This window comes from Colletotrichum chrysophilum (assembly GCF_026319265.1).
Source record: "Colletotrichum chrysophilum strain AFK26 chromosome Unknown scaffold_134, whole genome shotgun sequence".
NCBI lineage: Eukaryota > Fungi > Ascomycota > Sordariomycetes > Glomerellales > Glomerellaceae > Colletotrichum > Colletotrichum chrysophilum.
In genome coordinates, this window is record NW_026517421.1 from 61555 (window position 1) to 81817 (window position 20263).

The following is a 20263-nucleotide window of genomic DNA, read 5'->3' on the forward strand; positions in this document are numbered from 1 at the left end:
AGTTGAGTCAGGTAATTCCAGAAGAATTTCTGTTCTTCGGATGCAGATTGCCCGGAGCCATGATCGAAGTGGCTTGGAGAAGTCCTTGCCTCCTTGCGATAGGGGATCCAAAACGCCTTTCTGGAACGAATTCTTGGTGGGGAACGGTCGCAATTGCAGGAACGCCGCTAACGCAGCAATGTCGTCAAGCTTGTTCTGAATTGGGGTTCCGGTGAGGCACCATCGATTACGAGCCGATAAATTAGCGACCGACTGGAATTGCTTCGATGCCACATTACGAATCCAATGAGCTGCTATTTATTAGTCATCGGAAATGGGTGAGGATATCATGAATGCCTTACCTTCATCCAGAACAATACGAAACCAGCTCAACCGCTGCAAAACCTTCTTTCCCTTCCCTTCAGAAACAATCGTAGCGTAGGTTGTTAAGACGATGTTTGCTGATTTAAGAGCGTCGGGGCCTTGAGGACGGCTTGGCCCATGAAACACCTTCATTTCGAACGCTTTTGGCTCAAAATGGCTAGTTCTTGTGAGATTTGAATTGTGACCATATGTTTGGCACTTTGTCAACTTACTCTTGGATCTCAGACTGCCAGCTCTCAAGTAGCTCTGCACCATTCAATTAGCACTTCCGCCGAGGCCTTGATATGTAGACAGCGAACTCACGGGCCGAGGATACGACAATCAAAGTTGCCCTTGTGCGATTGGTTCTCCCCTCTTGATTGTCAATTTTAGGACCAAATCTCTCGAAAGCTTCGGCGTGGGGAGTAGACTGTAAAATGGATGTGAGCACAGTCAGAGTCTTCCCCAGGCCCATGACATCCGCAAGTATGCCGCCGCAACTCACGGGCAAACGCGTATCATGCCCACGACTACAGAGCACGTAAGAACTTGCTCCATAATCGTTAGCGTGGTCCTCACCTTGACACAGCTTGCTCTTGCTCACGTTGAGCCTCTCGGTGGATTATGAAGCGGACACCCTGCTCTTGATGCCTATCATTCCAAGTCAGGGTACCAAATCTTAGGATGCACGTCGATACGCTGAGACTCACGGCTTAAGCTGTGAAAGTAGTCCTTTCGGGTAGACATAGTCAATGTTCCCGCCATCCGGACCCTCGGCGAGGCAACCAAGGATATTGGAGATTTCATCCGAGATTCTGGCACGTTGTGCCGAGGGTGAGTCGTTGGTTATGCCGATCAGAGCTGTCATATCTTCGCCTTCCGAAAATTTGAAGAAATGCGGGTTGTCGTATTTCTTGTCTTGTGACAGAGCCTTCGGATGCTGTAAAAATGTTGATGCAGTGGACAACCTGCGCCCGACCTCATCTGCAATGGACTGTATTCCATAAACATTGATCGAAAGACTGACAGGGGTAGGTTTGTCGTTTGTACCCCTTTTCCGCTTGCGCAACGCGGACACTTCTACCAAAGCTTCGAACCTGACAGTTTCTAGATGCTCGATCACTTCCAGTCGATTGCTAGACTGAAAGTCCAGTACGGCAAAGTCATCTGTACTGTGTGGCCAGCGAAGAACGTGTTGTGTATCCTTTTTGTGAATCTTGAACACGCCAAAGTCCCGGCAACTGGTGATCACTTCGCGGCCAGCTTGCTCGGAGGATGTACCGGCGACAATGGGAAGCGCAGCGCCATCGTACACCTAGCACTGATGAGACCTGACTTGCCGCGATTTGGGGGTGAGACTTACTGCGCCGAAGCAACATTCAGATTGCGACCCTATGCCCACGTCACGATAGGAAAATGCGTCGTCAAATGATCTTTGCATTGCGTGCCGATTCGTCGAGAGCTCGCGAAAAGTTTCTGTTGAAAGGCTTCGACTTCATGTTTTTGTGCATGGAACCAGGCTGTCGCTCAATGGTTGAAAGATCCTGGTCCAGCTGGCAGCCTAAGCCACCACGCGGCGGCAGGCTCTGCGGCGCAGCAATCTTGTCTCGACATCACCACCAATGATTCGCCCATGACTAACCGCCGACTCTGTAGGCATCTCAAAAGGCATACTTTGAATGGGTCGCATGCGGGCTCCATGCATGGGAGCCTAAGCACTGCTGGCTTCATTTGGCTCCACACGATAACTCTTAACCCCTCCCTTGTCCACAACAATACTCCTCTAGTCCTATGTCTTCTTCACGATATTCTCGTAGCCATGTGTGGGTAATAACGTTTCGAAGCAAACGAGATGGCCTCAAACTCGCAATTGAAAGATGGATACGAGCGTGCGGCGAATAATTTCAAGGATTCGATACCTGCAGACTTAGCGAAAAGATTCGCAAAGCAAACCAACGATATAGCTTCTCTCAGAAAGGAAATCAAGACCATCCAGGATGATCATGGGAAGAAAGGTTCGCTCCGCAACTTGCCGCGGCTTCAGAAGTTCGTCGAAGCTATGAACCAGCTCGGACAGGTGATCGAGGTGTTCGTCAATGCAAATGATCTCGTCTGCTTTATCTGGGTAAGCTTGCTGATCCAAGTAACATTCTGGATGGTGTTTTTGGCTAAATTGATGCCGCATATGATAAGGGTCCAATGAAGTTTTTACTAGGAGTATATATCCGATCAAGCAACGACATTAGCAATGTCATCTTCCAGCTGACAGTTGAATGACCAGATCGCAAAAACTCATCTCGACAATTTCGACAAGCTGCTTGACGTATTTGCCCAGATGGGGGACGTTATGCCTGGTCTTTTATTCTACCAAGACATGTTTATACAGCATGAGCCTCTCAGAGTCGTTCTGCAGGATTACTATTCTGACATCTTGAAATTCCACGAAGCAGCCATCAAGGTCTTTGCCCGTTCGAGTTAAGTTTTCCCTCATCTTGAATGAAGTCCTAGACACTAACACTTAGGAAAGAGTGGAAAGACATCTTCCATGCCACATGGAAGACTTTCAACACGCAGTTCGATCCCATCATGAAGAGTCTGGTGCATCGGGGGGAGCTATTGGAGAGTGTCAAACTCTCCGCTTCACTTGACCAGATCCACATTATTCGGAGGCAAATTAGCGATATGTACCAAGACCAAATCAGGACTGCCAACGAGGAGACACGGGAGAAGCACCTTTCTAGAATGGCGCTGATCAAAGATAAGCTTCGCGCGCCTGAATATTTCCTTGATCAAGAGATTGCAACCCAAAGAAGAAATGGAGATGACAGCGGCCAATGGATCTTTGAAGAACCGGAGTACTTGTCCTGGTCTGATGCAAACGCTCTTAACCACTCAGTTCTATACATCAACGGCATACCTGGAGCTGGTAAGTCGCCAGATGACACCGAACACTCATGGGTGACTTACTGACAACGGATTCATCGTAGGAAAAACGACACTTGTCTCTTTAATCATCAGCAAACTCTTGGAAGTCCACAGCCCCAATCAGTCACCCCCTGCCTCTGTGTCGTACTTTTACTTCAAACACGGAGATGACGAAAGAAGCAGTCATGAAAGCTTTCTAAGAGCCATTCTGACTCAGCTGATCAGCCAGAACATGACGTCTTCGCAGGAGTTCTTCGAAGATTTCTCAAAGCAGGCTGATGTCACTATTCGGTCGAGGGAGTCTCTAGAGGCACTAACTGAGAGATCTTTAGAAGAATATCGAGTCTCCTACTTGATTCTTGACGGCTTGGATGAATGTGACCGTGAACAAGCTACGCGTACGGTGGCGTGGCTGCTTTCGCTTCTCGGGCATGACAAGTACGTTGACAAGACCAGTCTACGAATAATTTTCTCTGGCCAACGAGATGGTCTCTTGGACAATGTTCTGTCCGATTTTCCGAACATTCGTCTGGAATCTACAAAGCATAATGCAGACATCGAGAGGTACTGTTTGCAGTACGCTTCGAAACGGCAGAAGAGGTTCCGGCTTAAAAAGGATCTCGAAGCCCACATTGCCTTTTTAGTCACAAAAGGCGCTCAAGGTACTAAATGCAATGACATCCCCGTCGTCAATACCTATGCTGACTTCATGTAGGAATGTTTTTATACGCTCGAGTCGTCTTGGACTATTATTTTCGCCAGGTGAGCCTCATAGAACTCAAAAACGCAATTAGTCCCGACGTATTTCCGGACAAACTGGAAACTGCGTAAGATACCTCATTCCACGATGTATCATTCTCTATAACTGACGCAGCTCAGATACCAAAGAATCGCCACATCTGTACTGGAAGCAGGGTACGAGTCGGAAACTGTCGCTGCCAGGAAGGTCATCTCTCTCATTGTTGCAGCAAAACGCGACTTGAGATGGAGAGAAATACAGGCATTTTTCTGTATTGACAGCAAGGAAGGGACGATCGACCCTAACAAGCAGCTATTAGTCGGTGCTAAAGAGCTGTGTGGATCGCTCGTAGACCTCCATCAAGTAAATGGACGGATGAGCGAGCCTGAGAGTGTCGTCCGAATTGTTCATTATACGGCTCAAAGGTAAGAGCTGAATGGAAAGCATAGGAGGACTTGATGCTAATGGCATTTGACAGATATCTCATCCAGAAGAAGCTCATCAATGACTGTTTGGAGAACGCAAGACTCCTATCGTTCTGCGCAGAGTATCTGATTTCTTCACCCTTTTGCCAAAGTAATCAGTCGGAGGTAGTTTTGACATATGCTAAACAAGCATGTTATTCACTGCAAGACTATACGGTTGCACACTGGTATGACCATCTTCGATACCTGGGAAACGTGGTGCAGACGACTCAGGCACTACACCCTCAAATCACACAAGAGCTGAGCAGGGCAACGCGTCTAACCCGAGCCTTCTTCGAAGAATACGCCACCTCTGTAGAGATTACGGAGCAAGACGAATCGCAATTATGTCTGAAAACGTTGGCAGACATACTTCCGCGAGACGGCTATGAGCGAACATCGATGCTTAATATTGAGCAGCGAACGTCTTGGATCCGACAAGAGATCGAAGATCTGCATGATCTTACAGATGAAGAGAGGGATATTTTGGACAGTCTGCATGGGCCCATTAATCGATACAAATGCCCCAAACCCGACTGCGACATGTTTTCAGAAGGCTTCATGACAAAACGAGACAGGACAAACCATATCAATCACCACAACCGGCCTTTTTACTGCAACGAGGAAGACTGCGTCAGGCATACCTTCGGGTTTGAATCTCACGCAGCACTCGACAGAAATCTGAAAGATCATCACTCAAATCTGCCGATCAAATTCCGCTTTCCACGGCAAAAGAGGCTTGATACGCCTTCGACTACTAGCCAAGCCCAAGAGCTTAGGGACGCAGCAAGTGCCGGGGACTTGAATGTTGTCAAAAAACTGCTCGATGACGGAGCTGACATCGATAACAATCAGCCAGATTACCCATCCTACTATCGCATCCCTTTGTGGCTGGCGGCAGATGGCGACCACTACGAAGTATGCAAATTCCTCATACAGCGGGGCGCAACCGTTGGGAAGCTGGCATCATTCCGGCTAAAAACCAAAAACTTTGCTTCAGTTGATTTCATGTCTTCTTGCACTCCACTAGCCCGGGCCTGTGCCAAGGGCAATATCAAGATAACAAACTTGATTCTTGAGACATATGTCAAAGCGTCAGACTTTACTGATTCGGGTATTCGGATTGGTATGATGAAGGCAGTGGCAAAAGGTCAGTTGGAGATTGCATAGCTTCTCGTCAACTCTTACGATTTCAATCAAGAGACAGACATGGAAGACGGCCCAAGTGATCCATTGATGGAAGCGTGTGACCGGCAAAACGCTTCCATGTTGGACCTTCTGCTTCAAAACGGGTTTGATTTTAAAGAAGGCAGCGATTACGTCTACAACTGCGTTGTAAAGACCTCTCCAACAGGCTTGCCAGAATTGTGGCAGAACGCTGAACAGACATTGAAAATCTTGCTTGCGACTGGCAGGCTGTAGATCACTTCGCATCTTGCATGCAACCTGGCAATGCAACGTCATCAGCAGCCAATTGCCCTCTTGATCCTGTCATACCCAAAAACAAATCTTGGGATAGAAAGCCTTATACAGTTAAGAAGTGCCGGAGAGAAGAAATCTTATACAGATATCGTCAAGCTCGCAGATAAGCTCCTCGCCGCCGCTATGGACAAAAAGGTACGTTTGCTTCGCCCAGCCTCTAAGATTAGCACTAACGTCGACTAGAGCCTTAATGATACTTCAGTTGAAGATGCGATGGCATATGCTCTCGAACCTTATGCTCTTGAACCTTATGCTCTTGGATCCAACAGAGGTTCACCCGACGTGGACTCACATCGTTCGGGGAACAATGTCCCCGACGATTACCCTGATCTGGGTTGGGAATGGCGTGAGCCCTATTGAACGGGAATTTCGTATCGATTGGCTGTACTTTCTGCATATACGCAGCTCATTCTCACTCTCTTTGGCGCCTGTAGCGTCTGTTTCCTTTCCATCTCGTCAGGGTTTAGCCTCCATCGCTGGCCATTCCACCTAGGCAGGCGTCTTAGGCTGTCAATAATCTTAACTTGGCAAAGACACGTTCGGTCTCAGTCTCTACACCATCTCTTCTCTAATCTGGAACTCTAAATGACCATACCACCCATATTCAGTAGAGAAATTGTGTGAAACCATGTCATAAAACATACGATCAATGAATCGTGGCAAATAACTCATTTGTGTTTTGATCCATGCATCTCACGGCAATCCAAACGTTCCATCTCTTGCATCCCGAAACCAAGCCAACATGAACCATCATTGAACATAGGTATTCGTTATCGCAAAGACAGAAACACGAACCTGAGGCAAAGCCCAATATATTGAAATCTACCCGCCCCATCATTACACCCCTCCCCTCATCCCCATGAAAACTCAGAAAGGGGGAAATGATACATACACCGACTACGCTTTACAGATATGGGTTAGAGAGATGCATAGACCACGCACCGCGATATACAGTGACTGGTCCATCCATCTCCAACCCATATCTGTAAAGCGTAATCGCATATATCCTTCCCTCCTTCCCTCAGTTTTACTAGAAATCTCCATCGCCCGAGACTCGTTACACCTCACCACTACCACCACCAGAAAACAAGTCGAAAGCCCTTCAACACCTATAACAGCATAGAATAAAAAACAAAGTCATACCTTCTACATGTACCCAATAATACACATTTCGCAAAGGAAGCCATGCAGCAGTGCCATTACGCCGCGTCTTCTTTCTTTTCGTGGGGAACATTTGTCTCACTCTTCTCCTTTGATCATCATCAATCCGTCTTTTCGTCCCGGCTCGCTTCTGAAAATGAACTCTCAACACCATATAAACCCCCCTCAACCCATGGGAATAATGGATTTGTTTATCCACCTTCTCTGAACTCAAATTTCGCGCGCTGGCCAATCTTTGAAAACGAGCAAGCAATTCTATTACACCTCCTCGCCGGCGACTGACTCGTAACCACCCGCTCTGCGTCGTCCACGGCTCATGTTCATGAGAGATGGGCTCTCGTACATTGCCGTGTAGTTGATGGGCTCACCAGCCAGCATAGCCGAACCGTTCTCGCGAGGACCAAAGGTAGGCGCAGGATCGCACCAGAAGTCGCGGCAGTTGACCATGCAGCCGTTGGAGTAGGGGTTCTTCTTTCTGCGCTTGTTGCCGGTGGCGGCGCCACGACCGCGGATGGTCTCGATGAAGGGGTCGACGCCGAGAAGACGGGCCCATTGCTGGAGGCGACCGCCCTTGTGCTTGTGGGCGTGGCCATGGCCATGGGTCTCGGGGGTTGCGAGGGACGGGTGGTTCGGGTCGAGGGGAGTGCCAGTCGAGGTGAAGGCGGAGGTGACGGAGCCGTCCTGAATACCGAACATGTTCTCGTAGGTAGTCATCGCGCGGGAGACTTGGACGAACTGAACGAAGAGCAGCATGCCGACCCAGGTGAGTTGGAGGGAGACCCAGACGGTGAGGATCGCGGTGTAGCCATCCGCGTTGACGACCTTGCAGAGGCCAGGGCTAAGGAAGTTGCAGCTGTCGGAAGCCTTGGCTGAGATGTCGGAAAGGTCTGTGCGAGAGTTAGATCGCGGATCTGAGGGTGAGGCATGAGCCACTTACAGTAGTAGACAAGGAAGTCAAAGGAGATGATGCCCAAGGTCAAGCTGATGAGGTACAAGAAGAAGTGGCGATGGTTGTTGACGCCAACACAGTTGTAGACCCAAGGGCAGTGACTAAGGAAGTCAGTAAGCAGTTTTACTACAAGACATATGGATAAACTCACTGGTCGTGCTTCGCGACACACTTCTGGCAACGCTTGCAGTGCTTGCTGCGGAGAGGGGTCCTGATCATGCACGTAACACAGAAGTTGGACTCATCGAACTTCCACAGCTTAAGCAGCTCATCAATCACGGCCTTCTGCTCGGCGATGCCATTCATCTTGGGGACGAAGCCGGGGTCGTAGCGCATAGCGGCGGCATAAAAGTAGGCAGTAAGGCCGAGGAAAGTTCCAAAGAGCAAGTTCAACCACCAGTGAGACTGAGTGGCGGCAGATCCAGTGGTGCCAGGCAAGACGGTCGTCAGCCATCTAAGGCCAGTCCAGAACACGGAAGCGGCAAAGATACCTGCCAACCAGGGCTGCAATCGTCAGCATTAATCTCGCATGAGAGACCAAAGACACTCACAGTCTTATGGAAGTGCTTCATATCAGGCGGCGCAAACTCAATGACCTGTTGCGCGCACCATTGGATGCTGTATCCCACTATCACCGCGAAGAACACGCCCGCATACACCGGCATGCTCCCCAGTATGGTGATGATAGACCACACCAGCACGAACGGCCAGAGGAACAGGAACTTGGTGACGAATCCCCTCTTATCCTGGCGGAGGAAGCGCGCACCAGGGAAATGCGGCTCGATCGGCTGCGCGTCCTCGTCATATCCACACTCCTTCAAGGCGCGATGCCACGCGTTGGTCGTGTTAAGCTCCTTCGCCGTCACGGCAGGCGTCTTGCCGGTCTGCGTCTTTGCGAATCGGTCGGCGCCGTACTCGAGTAGTCTCTGTATACACGCGGGGGAGCCCTTGACGAGCGCCCAGTGCAGCGCGGTGAAGCCCTGCTCGTCGGTCGTGTGGACGCTCGCGCCCCAGCGCAGGAAGAGGTCGACGCATTGCGGGAAGCCCTTGTAGGCAGACCACATCAAGGCCGTGTGCCCATAACTGTCGAGGACGTCGACGGGGATGCCCTGGTGGAGGAGGAGGACGAGCAGCAGCGTGTTGCCGTTGAAGGTCGAGATGTGGAGGGTGTTGTAGCCCTGGGCGTCGGTGATGAGGGGGTCGGCGCCATGCTGGAGGAGGAGGTTGACGGTGTAGTAGTGACATCTCTGGGCGGCCCACTGGAGGGGAGTGGCTACTGACTCTCCCCCCTTCCTGTTGATCTCGGCGCCGTTGTCGATGAGGAACTTGCACATGGCATACTGGTTGTTGATTGCTGCCCACTAGGAGCCGTTAGCGCCATGTGATGCGGTCAAAGGTGGCACAAAGAGTGGACGCTGGGAGGCTGCATGGAAACGTACATGGAGGGGGGTGATGCCCTCGTCGTCTGAGAAAGTCGCATCGTACTCGCCGGCCTCAAAGAGCTTCTCCATGGCCGGGACGTCTCCAACTCTGGCAATCTGCATGATGTCGTTCTCTGCGTTTGGCGCATCGCCGCCCATGTTTCCCATCTCGACCTCGTTGTTTAATGTCGGCGCGACGGCACTGGTCTTGTTGGCGGGCTGGTTTGGGGCGACAGAGGCAGCTGCGGCGCCGCCTCCTGGTGTCGTTGACTTGTCCATCGAGGTCGGGGGCCAAGCTTGGCGCGATTGTGTGGTTGTGGGCTCGGAAGGACGGGGAGATTATCGAAGGAGTGGACGCTGGTTTATGCGACGGGAGGACGGGGGGAGGTATCTATTCGGCAGACGGAAGCTTTTCGGATCGATCTTAGCGTCGCATTGCTCGTTAAGGTTGATGGTCCAGGCGACGACGGTAGTAAAAAAAAAGATACAAGGCCAGGGGTCTCGAAGGTGGGAATAAAAAAGAGACACAACGCAAGACGCACAACGGTCGAGGCGAAAAGAAACGACGGAGCGGAAAAGGCACCGAAGCCAAGGGGACGAGATTGCGTGTCGTCAGCTCCAGCAACACTTCACTCGGCAGCAGCGTTGAAGACTGGGGGCGCTTTCCACTAAGAAAGAGGTCAGAAGGAGATCGCCGGGGACCCTCCCCCTAAATCGGACTAGCGAGGCTGAGCTGACAAAGGAGGCGGCCCACCCGTCACCTGCCGTCGTAGCCGTCATTGGATGGCAGGGTGACAGCGCCCCAAAGCTTGGCATCGGTCACGCATGAGGGCCCTGGTTGGTCGGGTTCCTCGGCCACCCTCAGCCTCGTCACTCAGGCGCGCAAGTGTGGCTGGAGAAGACAGCTCAACGGGTCTAACCCAAAGGGGGACGTGGACAGAGACAAGCTCCACCAGACGCCTTCCACTCCACCGACGGCATGGCATTGGCACGCGATTCCTTCTGGAAATCTGTCAACGACCACGACTAAAACATCGTCAATCTTCCCCCAACAGTCGGCCGTTCGCGCGCCTCGTACTCGATACGATCCCCCTCCCCACGCCTCCTGTCCCCAGAGGCCAAACGACCGCAATCATGGCAGCCAACACGGGCTCCTTCGTCGAGTTCTTCGAACACATCATGACGCCCTCCGCCCCCGTCATCCTCATCGGCGTCGCCATCGTCCTCCTCTTCCCCATCCTGCTGCACTTCATCCTCGTCAAGTCGACGCCCTACACCACCCTCCCCTCCGTGCTCCTCCTCGGCCCCTCCGGCGCCGGCAAGACCGCCCTCCTCACCCTCTTCGAGCGCGGCGACACCCCCGCGGCGACCCACACCTCCCAGCGCCCCAAGACCGTCGAGCTCACGGCCTCCCGCGACAGCAAGACCAAGACCAGCTTCCGCAACCACGACGACACCAGCGGCACCCATACAAAGTTCCTCCTCGTCGACACCCCCGGCCACGGCAAGCTGCGCAACTTCGCCATGGCGAAGCTCGCCGGCAGCGCCAACGACAAGTCCAAGCTCAAGTCCATCGTCTACATGGTCGACGCCGCCGCCATCAGCGAGCAGGACGTCCTCGCCCCGTCCGCCAGCTACCTCTACGATGTTCTGCTTGGTCTGCAGAAGCGCGCCTCTTCGAGCAAGACCTCCAAGCCCCCCGCGCCGATCCCCGTCTTGGTGGCCGCGAACAAGGTCGATCTGTTCACTGCGCTGCCCGGCGCGCTTGTCAAGACGAGTCTGGAGGCGGAGATCACCCGCATCCGTGCTTCGCGCAGCAAGGGCCTGTTGGATTCTGGCGTCGGTATTGATGATATTGGTTCTGAGGAGCACGACGACTGGCTGGGCGCATATGGCACTGAGAAGTTCACCTTCGATCAGCTGCGCGAATTCGATGTCGAGGTTGACGTTGTCGCGGGCAACGTGTCTGGAAGCGGACCCGGAGCCGACAAGTGGTGGTCTTGGATCGCCGAGCGGGTATAATAATCATCGCCGAGAGGGGCACATAATAATACAATTACATGATTTTGAGCAAAAAGAGCGTCTTTCAAAAACGTGACAAGCATGATACGGAGAAGAAAGAGCTGGGTTCAAAAATGCGCATACTGTTATTCTATCCATTGATCAGGCTGCCCTGTTGTATGTAGATGTTGAGTCTACCCATCCGAGACTTCCAAGCCAATGCTGCCAAACCGGGGTCAGTTGATGCGACCCAACATTCGCCCCTGCCACCGCGATGCTCGCTTCCAAACGCCGTTAATAAAAACAAAATCCCATCATCCCTCCTCGCGTGTCTTTTGCCCCACTCTATCGAATCCATTTCATCATCATGAAGGGGAAAAAGATAACATCTACGCCTTCTTGTTCACAACCCAGGTGAGCAGGTCGACCTTGGTGACGACCGCCACAGGCTTCGAAAGCGCCTTGTTGCCCTCGCCCTTCTCGGTAACAACCGCCGCGCTGTTCCACTCGAGGAACTTGCTGAGCGTCGACAGCGGCGTGTCGAGCGTGATCTCGACAAACTTGCGCTTCTTGCCCTTCTCCTTGGCCTCGCCGCCGGCGATCTCTCTGGGATCCGTGACGACCTCGTCCAGGCGGCCAAAGTCGAACATGACGTCGCTGACGGGGCTGCTCGCGGACGCGCGGCCGGAAGACACGTAGCTGAGCAGGTTGCCGAGCGTGACCAGACCAACGAGCTTGTTGCCCGTCGCAGAAAGGACGGGAAGCTGATCGAAGCCCTTGTCGCGCATGATCTCGGACGCCTCGGAGACGGGGCTGGACGCGGAGACGGTCATGACGGGCTTCAAGCGCAGCGCGCGGATCGTCGCGCCGTGGTAGGGGTCCGTCGTCTCGGGCTTGTTCGAGGAGGCCTGCGTCTCGAGGCCGTTGACCTCGGGCAGGAGATCGTTCGCGGCCAGCCAGTCGTCGTCGGCGAACTTGGAGAGGTAGCTGCGGATGCTGTCGGGCAGCACGACAACAACGGTATCGCCCTTGCCGAGGCCGAGGTCCTTGACGGCGCGGACCATGGCCGCCATCGCGGAGCCGGAGCTGCCGCCGACCAACAAACCCTCCTCAGCGATCAGGCGGCGCGCGAGCTGGAACGACTCGCGGTCCTCGGTCTTGTACCACTTGTCGACGATCTCGCGGTCCAGCACGTCCGGGATGAAGTCGTAGCCGATGCCCTCGACCTTGTAGCCCTCGTTCACGTGCTCCTGGTTGAGCGACTCAGGCAGCGCGAGGATGCTGCCGTGGGGGTCCGCGGCGATGACCTTGATGTTCTTGTTGTGCTTCTTGAGGCCGCGGGCGATGCCGGTGATGGTGCCGCCGGTGCCGGCGCCGGCGACGACGGCGGTAATGGCGCCGTTGGTCTGGTTCCAGATCTCCTCGGCGGTGCCGAACTCGTGGGCGAGCGGGTTGTCGAGGTTGCCGTACTGGTCGAGGATGTGGGCGTTGGGGATCTCCTTCTCGAGGCGGCGGGCGACGCCGATGTGCGACTCGGGGCTATCCCAGGCGGCCTGGGTCGGGGTGCGGATGATGGTGGCGCCGAGGGCCTTGAGGACGGAGACTTTCTCGGCGGACATCTTCTCGGGGAGGGTGATGATGGTCTTGTAGCCCTTGATGGCGCCGACGAGCGCCAGGCCGATACCACTGGAGAGAAATGTGTGAGCTTTGGAGGGTCAGAGGGAGGGCAATGCTGCGCAGACGTACGTGTTGCCGCTGGTGGGCTCGATGAGGGTGTCGCCGGGCTTGATGCGGCCGCTCTTCTCGGCCTCCTCGATCATGCGCAGGGCTATTCTGTCCTTGACGCTGCCGCCGGCGTTGAAGAGCTCGACCTTGGCGTACACCTCGGCCTCGATTCCCAAGCTCTGGGGGATCTTGTTTAGACGAACGAGCGGCGTGTTGCCAATCAGCTCAGTCGCCGACTGGGCGGTGACGGCCACTCTGGTGGCGTTGATGGACTTGATGTCGCCCATGATTGCGGATTGAGGGATCGTGGGTATTCGGGATGGTTGTTTAGGGTATGAAAGAAAGAAAGTCGCAACAGAGAAAGAGGTAGGAAACGAAAAAGAAGAACACTTTCTCAGCCCACGGACGCAGGTCTGACGAAGCCGAAAAGAGAAACGCAATCCTTGTGGTGGGATGGTGCGAGAATGAAAAATGACCCCGCCAACGCCGAAGATATCCGCCCACCTGCCTCAACCGCCGTGGCCCGACCTGCCTACCAGCGGCCAACCAGCCTGCGACCTGCCGCTTCAGTGCAGCGCGCAACAGCGCTGACGCTCGGCGCAAGACAGGGGCCCCAGCACCGAAACTCCACACCGCCGCCACCCCCTAGCGGGCATAGGAATTTTTTCTGAACCGTTGCCCCTCCAAAGGGAGCGCAGCAGCGGGTTCCCATTACCTCATCGCCCGCTACCTTGACGGGCCACGTCCCCCTCGGCGTTCCCCGAGTCGCCGACTGAACTCAGACACGTGGGTGAGAGCTTTTTCTTGACTGTCATGATCCTGGCAACTTTTGTCGATTCTCCAGTTGTCAACTTGGCTCAGACTTTACAGTCTGGGTTTCGGAGAGTCTGGACTCATGCAGTCTCAAGACTGGCCCACTGACGTCTCACTGAGTCTCAATAGTCGGAGGCTTATGCTTGTAACTTGGCATGACTTTGACAACACCTAAGAAAGATCACTTTCGACTCTGAGCAACTGTTCAGAACTTATATTCCTCAGAAAATGTGTCAAGAAAACCAACTTCTAAAGCAGCCAGGACCTGCAGGTTAACGAGAATAGACAGTCACGTTGAGGGCCCATAGGGCAACGATGAAAGACGGCCAAGAGCTAGAGACAGTAATTACTAGCTCACCAAATAGGAATTCTCAACTTGTGGATTAGACGTAGTGAATGTAGGACTTGTCTGTTAGGATTTCACTTCTCCGAACTATCGTCAAGAGACAATGCACCTAACCCTGTCTGATGAACTAAGTCCTCTCCAGCTTCGGAAGACTTCTGAAACTCTTTAAGATCCGAAATTCGAATGACTCGACTATCTACTTCATCCACATTTTCATACATCCTCCCTTCAAAAGTCTCCAACAACATACTCGCCTTCTCATCCATGTTCCGCGCCATCCTCAAGATCGATCTGCGCTCCAAAATCAGATTTTCCCTCGCAGAAAACTCCTCATGCTCCCCAAAGTCAGGCAGCCGTCGCGGTATCTCAGCAATGCAGACACCGCCCCCAGCAGGCCACGCCACTGACACCCAACGACGCTCCTCAGACGTCGGAACTGATGCAAACCCGCCCTCTATCTCGTCGATGACAAGGTCGTCGTAGTTGATAGCCCCTAGCACGAACCGGAACCGGTCAAGAGACTCCCACCGCCGCGCCCCAAGACGGAGCAAACGCCTGCAGAACTCGTTCTCGGCGTCTTGGTCTGGGAGTCGGACGGGGTCGCTGAAGCGCAAGTAAACGGCCGGACGACTATAAAACGGGTCCTTGTGTGAGGCTTGCCAGATGGAGTTGTTCAGAGGCTCGTATGGGAGAGAAAGAAAGGCCAGGTCAATGGCTGAGACGTCCTCGAGCGCCACGACATTCACCCCGTCACCTTGGTCTGTAGGGTAGCCGAAGACGTGAATGTGCGTTGTGACAATCTCGAAGCGCGGGGCGTTTGGGGAGGTGTGGTCGGGGTCGGGCGGAGGAGGTGCCCGGGCGTTACCACAACGGATTGTGCTGGCCGGGGGGTGAGTAGGTCCGCCTGGATGCGCGACTGGCCGGCGATGCATGATAGTATCCCGTGAAGCTGTTGAGAAATTGATTGAACGAGCAAACACTGGCGATGTTTCGGACGGGTGAACAGCCGAGGAGATGGAATGAGGAGGATGAGGAGACATGCGAATACCCGTTGGCGGCATACCAACTTTCAAATAGTATGCCGTCGACGAACACCAGGCATCAGACAAGGATCTCTGTTGGAACGCGGTCTTGTGGTATCTGTACTGTGGCGGCACAGCAGCAAGCACCGGATGGGTTTCTTGGCGTTGGTCACAATTCATCAACCCTCGACGGAAGAAGGGTTGGCGGTAAGTGTTATTTGCTTTAATAGGGTGAAAACCAGTATGTTTAGACATGATAAAACGCTACTATATCTGGAAGAGAATTACGGTATACCATTGGATTCATCTAGCAGTCGGACCTGGATATATCCACTGTATAAAACAACATTCATTTTATCCTACCTTAATATCCAATCTTTCGCTGTCTACCGCATAGACTTGACAACGACCACCCTTCGAGGGCCCTTTGACTAACAACGCCATAATTCACGAGGTGATAACTCAATTCAGACCATTGATGTAAACTAAACTGATATTAACGATATCCCCCACTAACTTCCTCCACTTGTCTCCAAGCCTCAAATGTCGGAATACACAGCCAATAATACCACCAACAATCTAGACCAAATGATACGTTCTCGAGAATGAGTTGTCATTTCAGTTGTCACAGTCCAGTATTCGACAATGATAGAATATGTAGTGATGTCTGTTCGTCCGGAGCTCGGCCGAACCATGACGGTGGCGCAAGCCACATCAGCAATCCTTCACCACCATGATACCCTCATCCGTCCGAATTGGTCCGCAGGAAATATTAAAGAGTAGTACAAATAGGAAGGGTCTCTTTGGCTCCATTGAATTACAATTATTTGGGTCGGCAGTTTTGCAAACGCTTCATTCCACCCATTCATTTAAAACCCCCGTCATTCCAGCAACTGCATCCCATTTTTGGCACAGCTGAAGATGTCTCGAAACGGCAACTCGCCCAAGCAGAACATCGTCATTCTCGGCGGGTCATACGGCGGCGTCTCAACGGCTCACTATCTTTTGCGACATGTTATTCCGGACCTGGCGGCTGAGGAAGGCTACCAGGTCGTCCTGGTCAGCAGTTCATCCCATGTCATGTGTCGTCCCGCATGTCCGCGCGCCTTGATATCGGACGACATCTTTCCCCAAGACAAGTTATTCGTCTACATCGCAACAGTCTTTCAGCAATACCCAGCTGACAGATTTCATTTCATGTGCGGGACTGCAACGGCGCTGGACCATGTCAACCGCACTGTGTCTGTCTCCGTGGCTGGGAGCCAGGGTATTGAGAACGTCGACTTCAACGCTTTGGTCATTGCAACCGGTGCATCCACACCCTCTCCTCTCCTAGGACTCAACAGCAGCTACGAAGGTCTGCGGCAGAGCTGGGAGGACTTTCGCAAGGCTCTACCGCAAGCGAAGACTATCGTCATTGCAGGGGGCGGCCCGGCTGGAGTCGAAACTGCAGGAGAGCTGGGAGAGTATCTCAATGGTCGGGCGGGCCTCTTCAATTCGACACCGGGGAAGCCGAAGGTGGCTATCACGCTAGTCACGGCCGGGACCAAGATTCTTCCCGCATTGCGCCCAGCACTGGCTCAGAAGGCTGAGCGATATTTGGCACAAGTAGGCGTCACTGTGATCAAGAACACTCGCGTTGAAGGCGTTATCCCAAACGAAGCGGGAGTTGAGAACGTCGGAATGTCTGCGACCATCAACCTTTCAAATGGCCAGACTCTCAGCGCGGACCTGTACATCCCAGCAACAGGCGCTCGCCCAAACACCTCGTTCATCAATCCGTCGCTACTCACCTCTGATGGGCGCGTCGAAACGAACCCGTCGACTCTCCGTGTCGACAAAGCGGGGCCGCGCATCTACGCCATCGGGGATGTGTCCTCGTATGCCCGGCCGGCAGTCCACAATATCCTCGGCGCCGTCCCGGTTCTTTGCGCCAACCTCGAGCGGGACCTGCTGCTTGTTTCGGGGAAGCCGAACGTGGCGATCAGGGATGACCGGGTGTTCAAAGAAGATCTGAGAGAAACGCAAATGGTGCCGATTGGGAAGAGTAAAGGCGTCGGCGCGGCGATGGGATGGCGCTTGCCGGGGTTCCTGGTGTGGTTGATCAAGGGCCGTGACTACTGGCTGTGGACAACGATGAAGCTATGGAGCGGTGAGCAGTGGGCTGTGGCAACCTGACGCTTGCCTCTCAGACAACTTACTTCGTGCATCCACAAGTCCAGCTGAGCTAAGAGTCTTCTTCACCGGAAGCTCGTCAGTCAATATTTTCCCATGCGTCCTTCAAAGAGTAGCCTCGTCGCTTTTACTTGTGTGTCAACTTGTCACGTCCATACCAAGGAGCCCAGGACAGAATGAAAAGGCGGCGGCATTGGAGACCCTGCTTGATGCCGAGAAGTTGCGCGACTTCCTGACTTCCCGGTCGCTGATTATCTCGGTAGCTTCCTGTTTCGGAACCGTGCGAATCAGTTTTTTTCTCGTGCGGAAAATCGAACTCCACGAAATAGGAACCAGCGGTGATGATTTAGAGAAAGATGTTGTTTAGACATGGCGAGAATAATATCATCCGAACTGCCGGTGGGATATTTGAGTTCGAATCCAAGCCGAACGATGACGCGTCTGGTCTGAGTCCACAATTTCGTTGAATTCATCTACCGGAAATATTTAAACTTGTGGTTCGGCTCCCACACTTGCTTCGGCATCATAACGAGGTTCTGCTTCATACCAGTCGCTGGCGGTATGGGAACACGCAAGCAACAATCGTCCTCAAAAACCTATTGTTATGACCTTGCTGTGTGATTCTGTACGCCCAGTGTGCTGCTGGTTGACCGCGCTGCAAAAGATCGATAGAACCATTTCGTATGCGCTGATTCTGGTCGGCTATAACTTGCGCTATTAGCTAGGCAAAATCAATAGCATTGATCGTGTTGGGGAACATCTGGTTGGATGAAACCCATCAGCCCACGTAGGGCAGTCCGCCAGCAGTCGATGGGATCATACGACAGTAAGGTTGCATTTCGATAGCAGACCCGTTAGTTGTTGAGTACAGTTGTCATAACTTACCGGAGATGCAAAAACCAAACTCATGTATACTTTTGAAGAATGCTTGGCACGGAGTTCTGTCCGTCTTGGCTCCAAAATTGACTCGTGTCCCGCTGGCCGCGGAACATAGGAAAGGGGAATAGGAGGAATCGTTCAATCCAATCCACAGCTCACGCCGTTACCTAGTACGAGCCCCGAGCAAGCAGAAGCTCACGATTCACAATTATACTCTCCTAGATTGACGCAGAATGCGGAGCTCCGTTAAGAAGGTGCAGATAGATTGACTCGTGTGCCGCTACCCCCGGAACATGGGATAGGGGAATTGGAGGATTCGTTCAACCCAGTACACAGCTCACGCCGTTACCTAGTACAAGCCGCCCCGGGTAAGCAGCAGCTCACGATTCACAGTTATACGCTCCTAGACTGACGCAGAATGCGGAGCTCCGCTGAGACAGCGCAGATAGACTGGTACAACTGTGAAGATTCTCATCGAGACGTGTAAGCAGCCTACATAAAAATTATTTAAGGCCTAGATGTCGCCGCTGTTGATGTGAATGAACTCTCCTCTTCAACCCAATCGTCTTATCATTACAAGCCAACTATCAAGGTAAACGACGAGTCCTTGATTGATCGGGCAGTCTATGTGGCTAACATCAATTCCTCAGACTCCTCGAAACTACTTTACATACTCTCCGCTTAAGAAGCACTCTCAAGTAATACTCCCGCTCAGGCAAACATTGCTGCTCTAGACGTTGATTGTGCTGATATTCCCTCCAAGCCGAAAATGAAGCTCTTCGCCGTTCTTGCCGCCATTGCGCTCTCGGCTGGTGTCGTCATGGCATCCCCGAATCCAATCGATACATCGGTCGAAGTCCCCGGGCTTCTCGACGCCCGCCAAGATGGCACCTGCTGCGACTGCCCCGATGGCCATAGGGCCTGCGGCGGAGCCTGCTACAAGGAGCCTAAGTGCTCGTAGAAAAAATGCTGGATGCGCAGCACGCCAGCCAACTGGTCATTGTGGCCCTCAATGTTGCTAGACGTCGGATGTCATCTACATAATAGTCCCGGAGGTGCACACTGGATCAAGGTACGGGTGAGAAAATAGCGTTGACCATTTTCGAGATTGTGTAGCTTCGTTGTGCACAAATACTCGAAAGGGAATAAAAAAACTTTCAACGCGACTTGAGAACGACGTGAACTTGAATGAATTATATGGGAATTACAGCAATTTGATGACTAGGTTTGTAGGAAAACTATTTGCGCATGGAGGATTGTAAATAGCAGTAAAAAGCAGGTGATGTCGGTGACGGCGGCACCGCGCAATGCACTGGTGGGCAAGCCAAGCTTCGTTGGGAACTGTTGAATGTGTGCAGAACCTCTGCCTTCCTAACTCTGCCTGCGTACATTCTAGACCTCGGACAATGCTACTCTTGCTGGGGATGTTGCAGTAGATACGTCATCAGCAAGTTGTTGCCGCGCGAAGTCGAGCGAGGCCTCGTAATATCCTAGATTCCAGCTCTGTGGTTGAATATGATTTGCACGGTAACACCCCAGGAATGTACACTTGGGACGAACCACGTACCATTGGTAACAATCCCCGCCCTTGGTGCCAGGTCAGAGCTTAAATCTAGACGGACTTAAATCTGGACGGAAGAACGCCGTCTCGTTTACCTGGCGCCATATTGCGATTGCCAGTTGGCCCATTATCCCAGACTGCAGCCCCTCCAAACATAAGATTTGGGATGCGGCGTACTTGACATTTTCGTTCTGACCTGGAGATCTAGATGATCTTGTCGATCCTGGTAGAGACCTCCACTTTTGTGCGGCAGTCAGT

General features: G+C 52.8%; 4 protein-coding genes across 4 annotated transcripts; 2 read left to right on the forward strand and 2 right to left on the reverse strand.

The window, feature by feature from the left end:
* Nucleotides 1-7371: 7371 nt before the first annotated feature.
* Nucleotides 7372-9762, reverse strand: AKR1 (palmitoyltransferase akr1; the record flags this gene model as incomplete). Its single annotated transcript, XM_053183932.1, has 5 exons — nt 7372-8000; nt 8051-8163; nt 8214-8566; nt 8614-9423; nt 9502-9762. 5 exons carry the CDS (start codon nt 9760-9762, stop codon nt 7372-7374), a joined length of 2166 nt encoding a protein of 721 aa, XP_053032135.1.
* Nucleotides 9763-10617: 855 nt separating this feature from the next.
* On the forward strand, nt 10618-11505 carry COL26b_011261 (uncharacterized protein; the record flags this gene model as incomplete). The annotated part of the gene is made up of 1 exon (XM_053183933.1): nt 10618-11505. One exon carries the CDS (start codon nt 10618-10620, stop codon nt 11503-11505), a length of 888 nt encoding a protein of 295 aa, XP_053032136.1.
* Nucleotides 11506-11873: 368 nt separating this feature from the next.
* COL26b_011262 (uncharacterized protein) lies at nt 11874-13496 on the reverse strand (the record flags this gene model as incomplete). Its single annotated transcript, XM_053183934.1, has 2 exons — nt 11874-13170; nt 13231-13496. The coding sequence occupies 2 exons, from the start codon at nt 13494-13496 to the stop codon at nt 11874-11876; spliced, it is 1563 nt and encodes a 520-aa protein (XP_053032137.1).
* A 2815-nt stretch (nt 13497-16311) lies between these two features.
* Nucleotides 16312-17568, forward strand: COL26b_011263 (uncharacterized protein; the record flags this gene model as incomplete). The annotated part of the gene is made up of 1 exon (XM_053183935.1): nt 16312-17568. One exon carries the CDS (start codon nt 16312-16314, stop codon nt 17566-17568), a length of 1257 nt encoding a protein of 418 aa, XP_053032138.1.
* Nucleotides 17569-20263: the final 2695 nt, after the last annotated feature.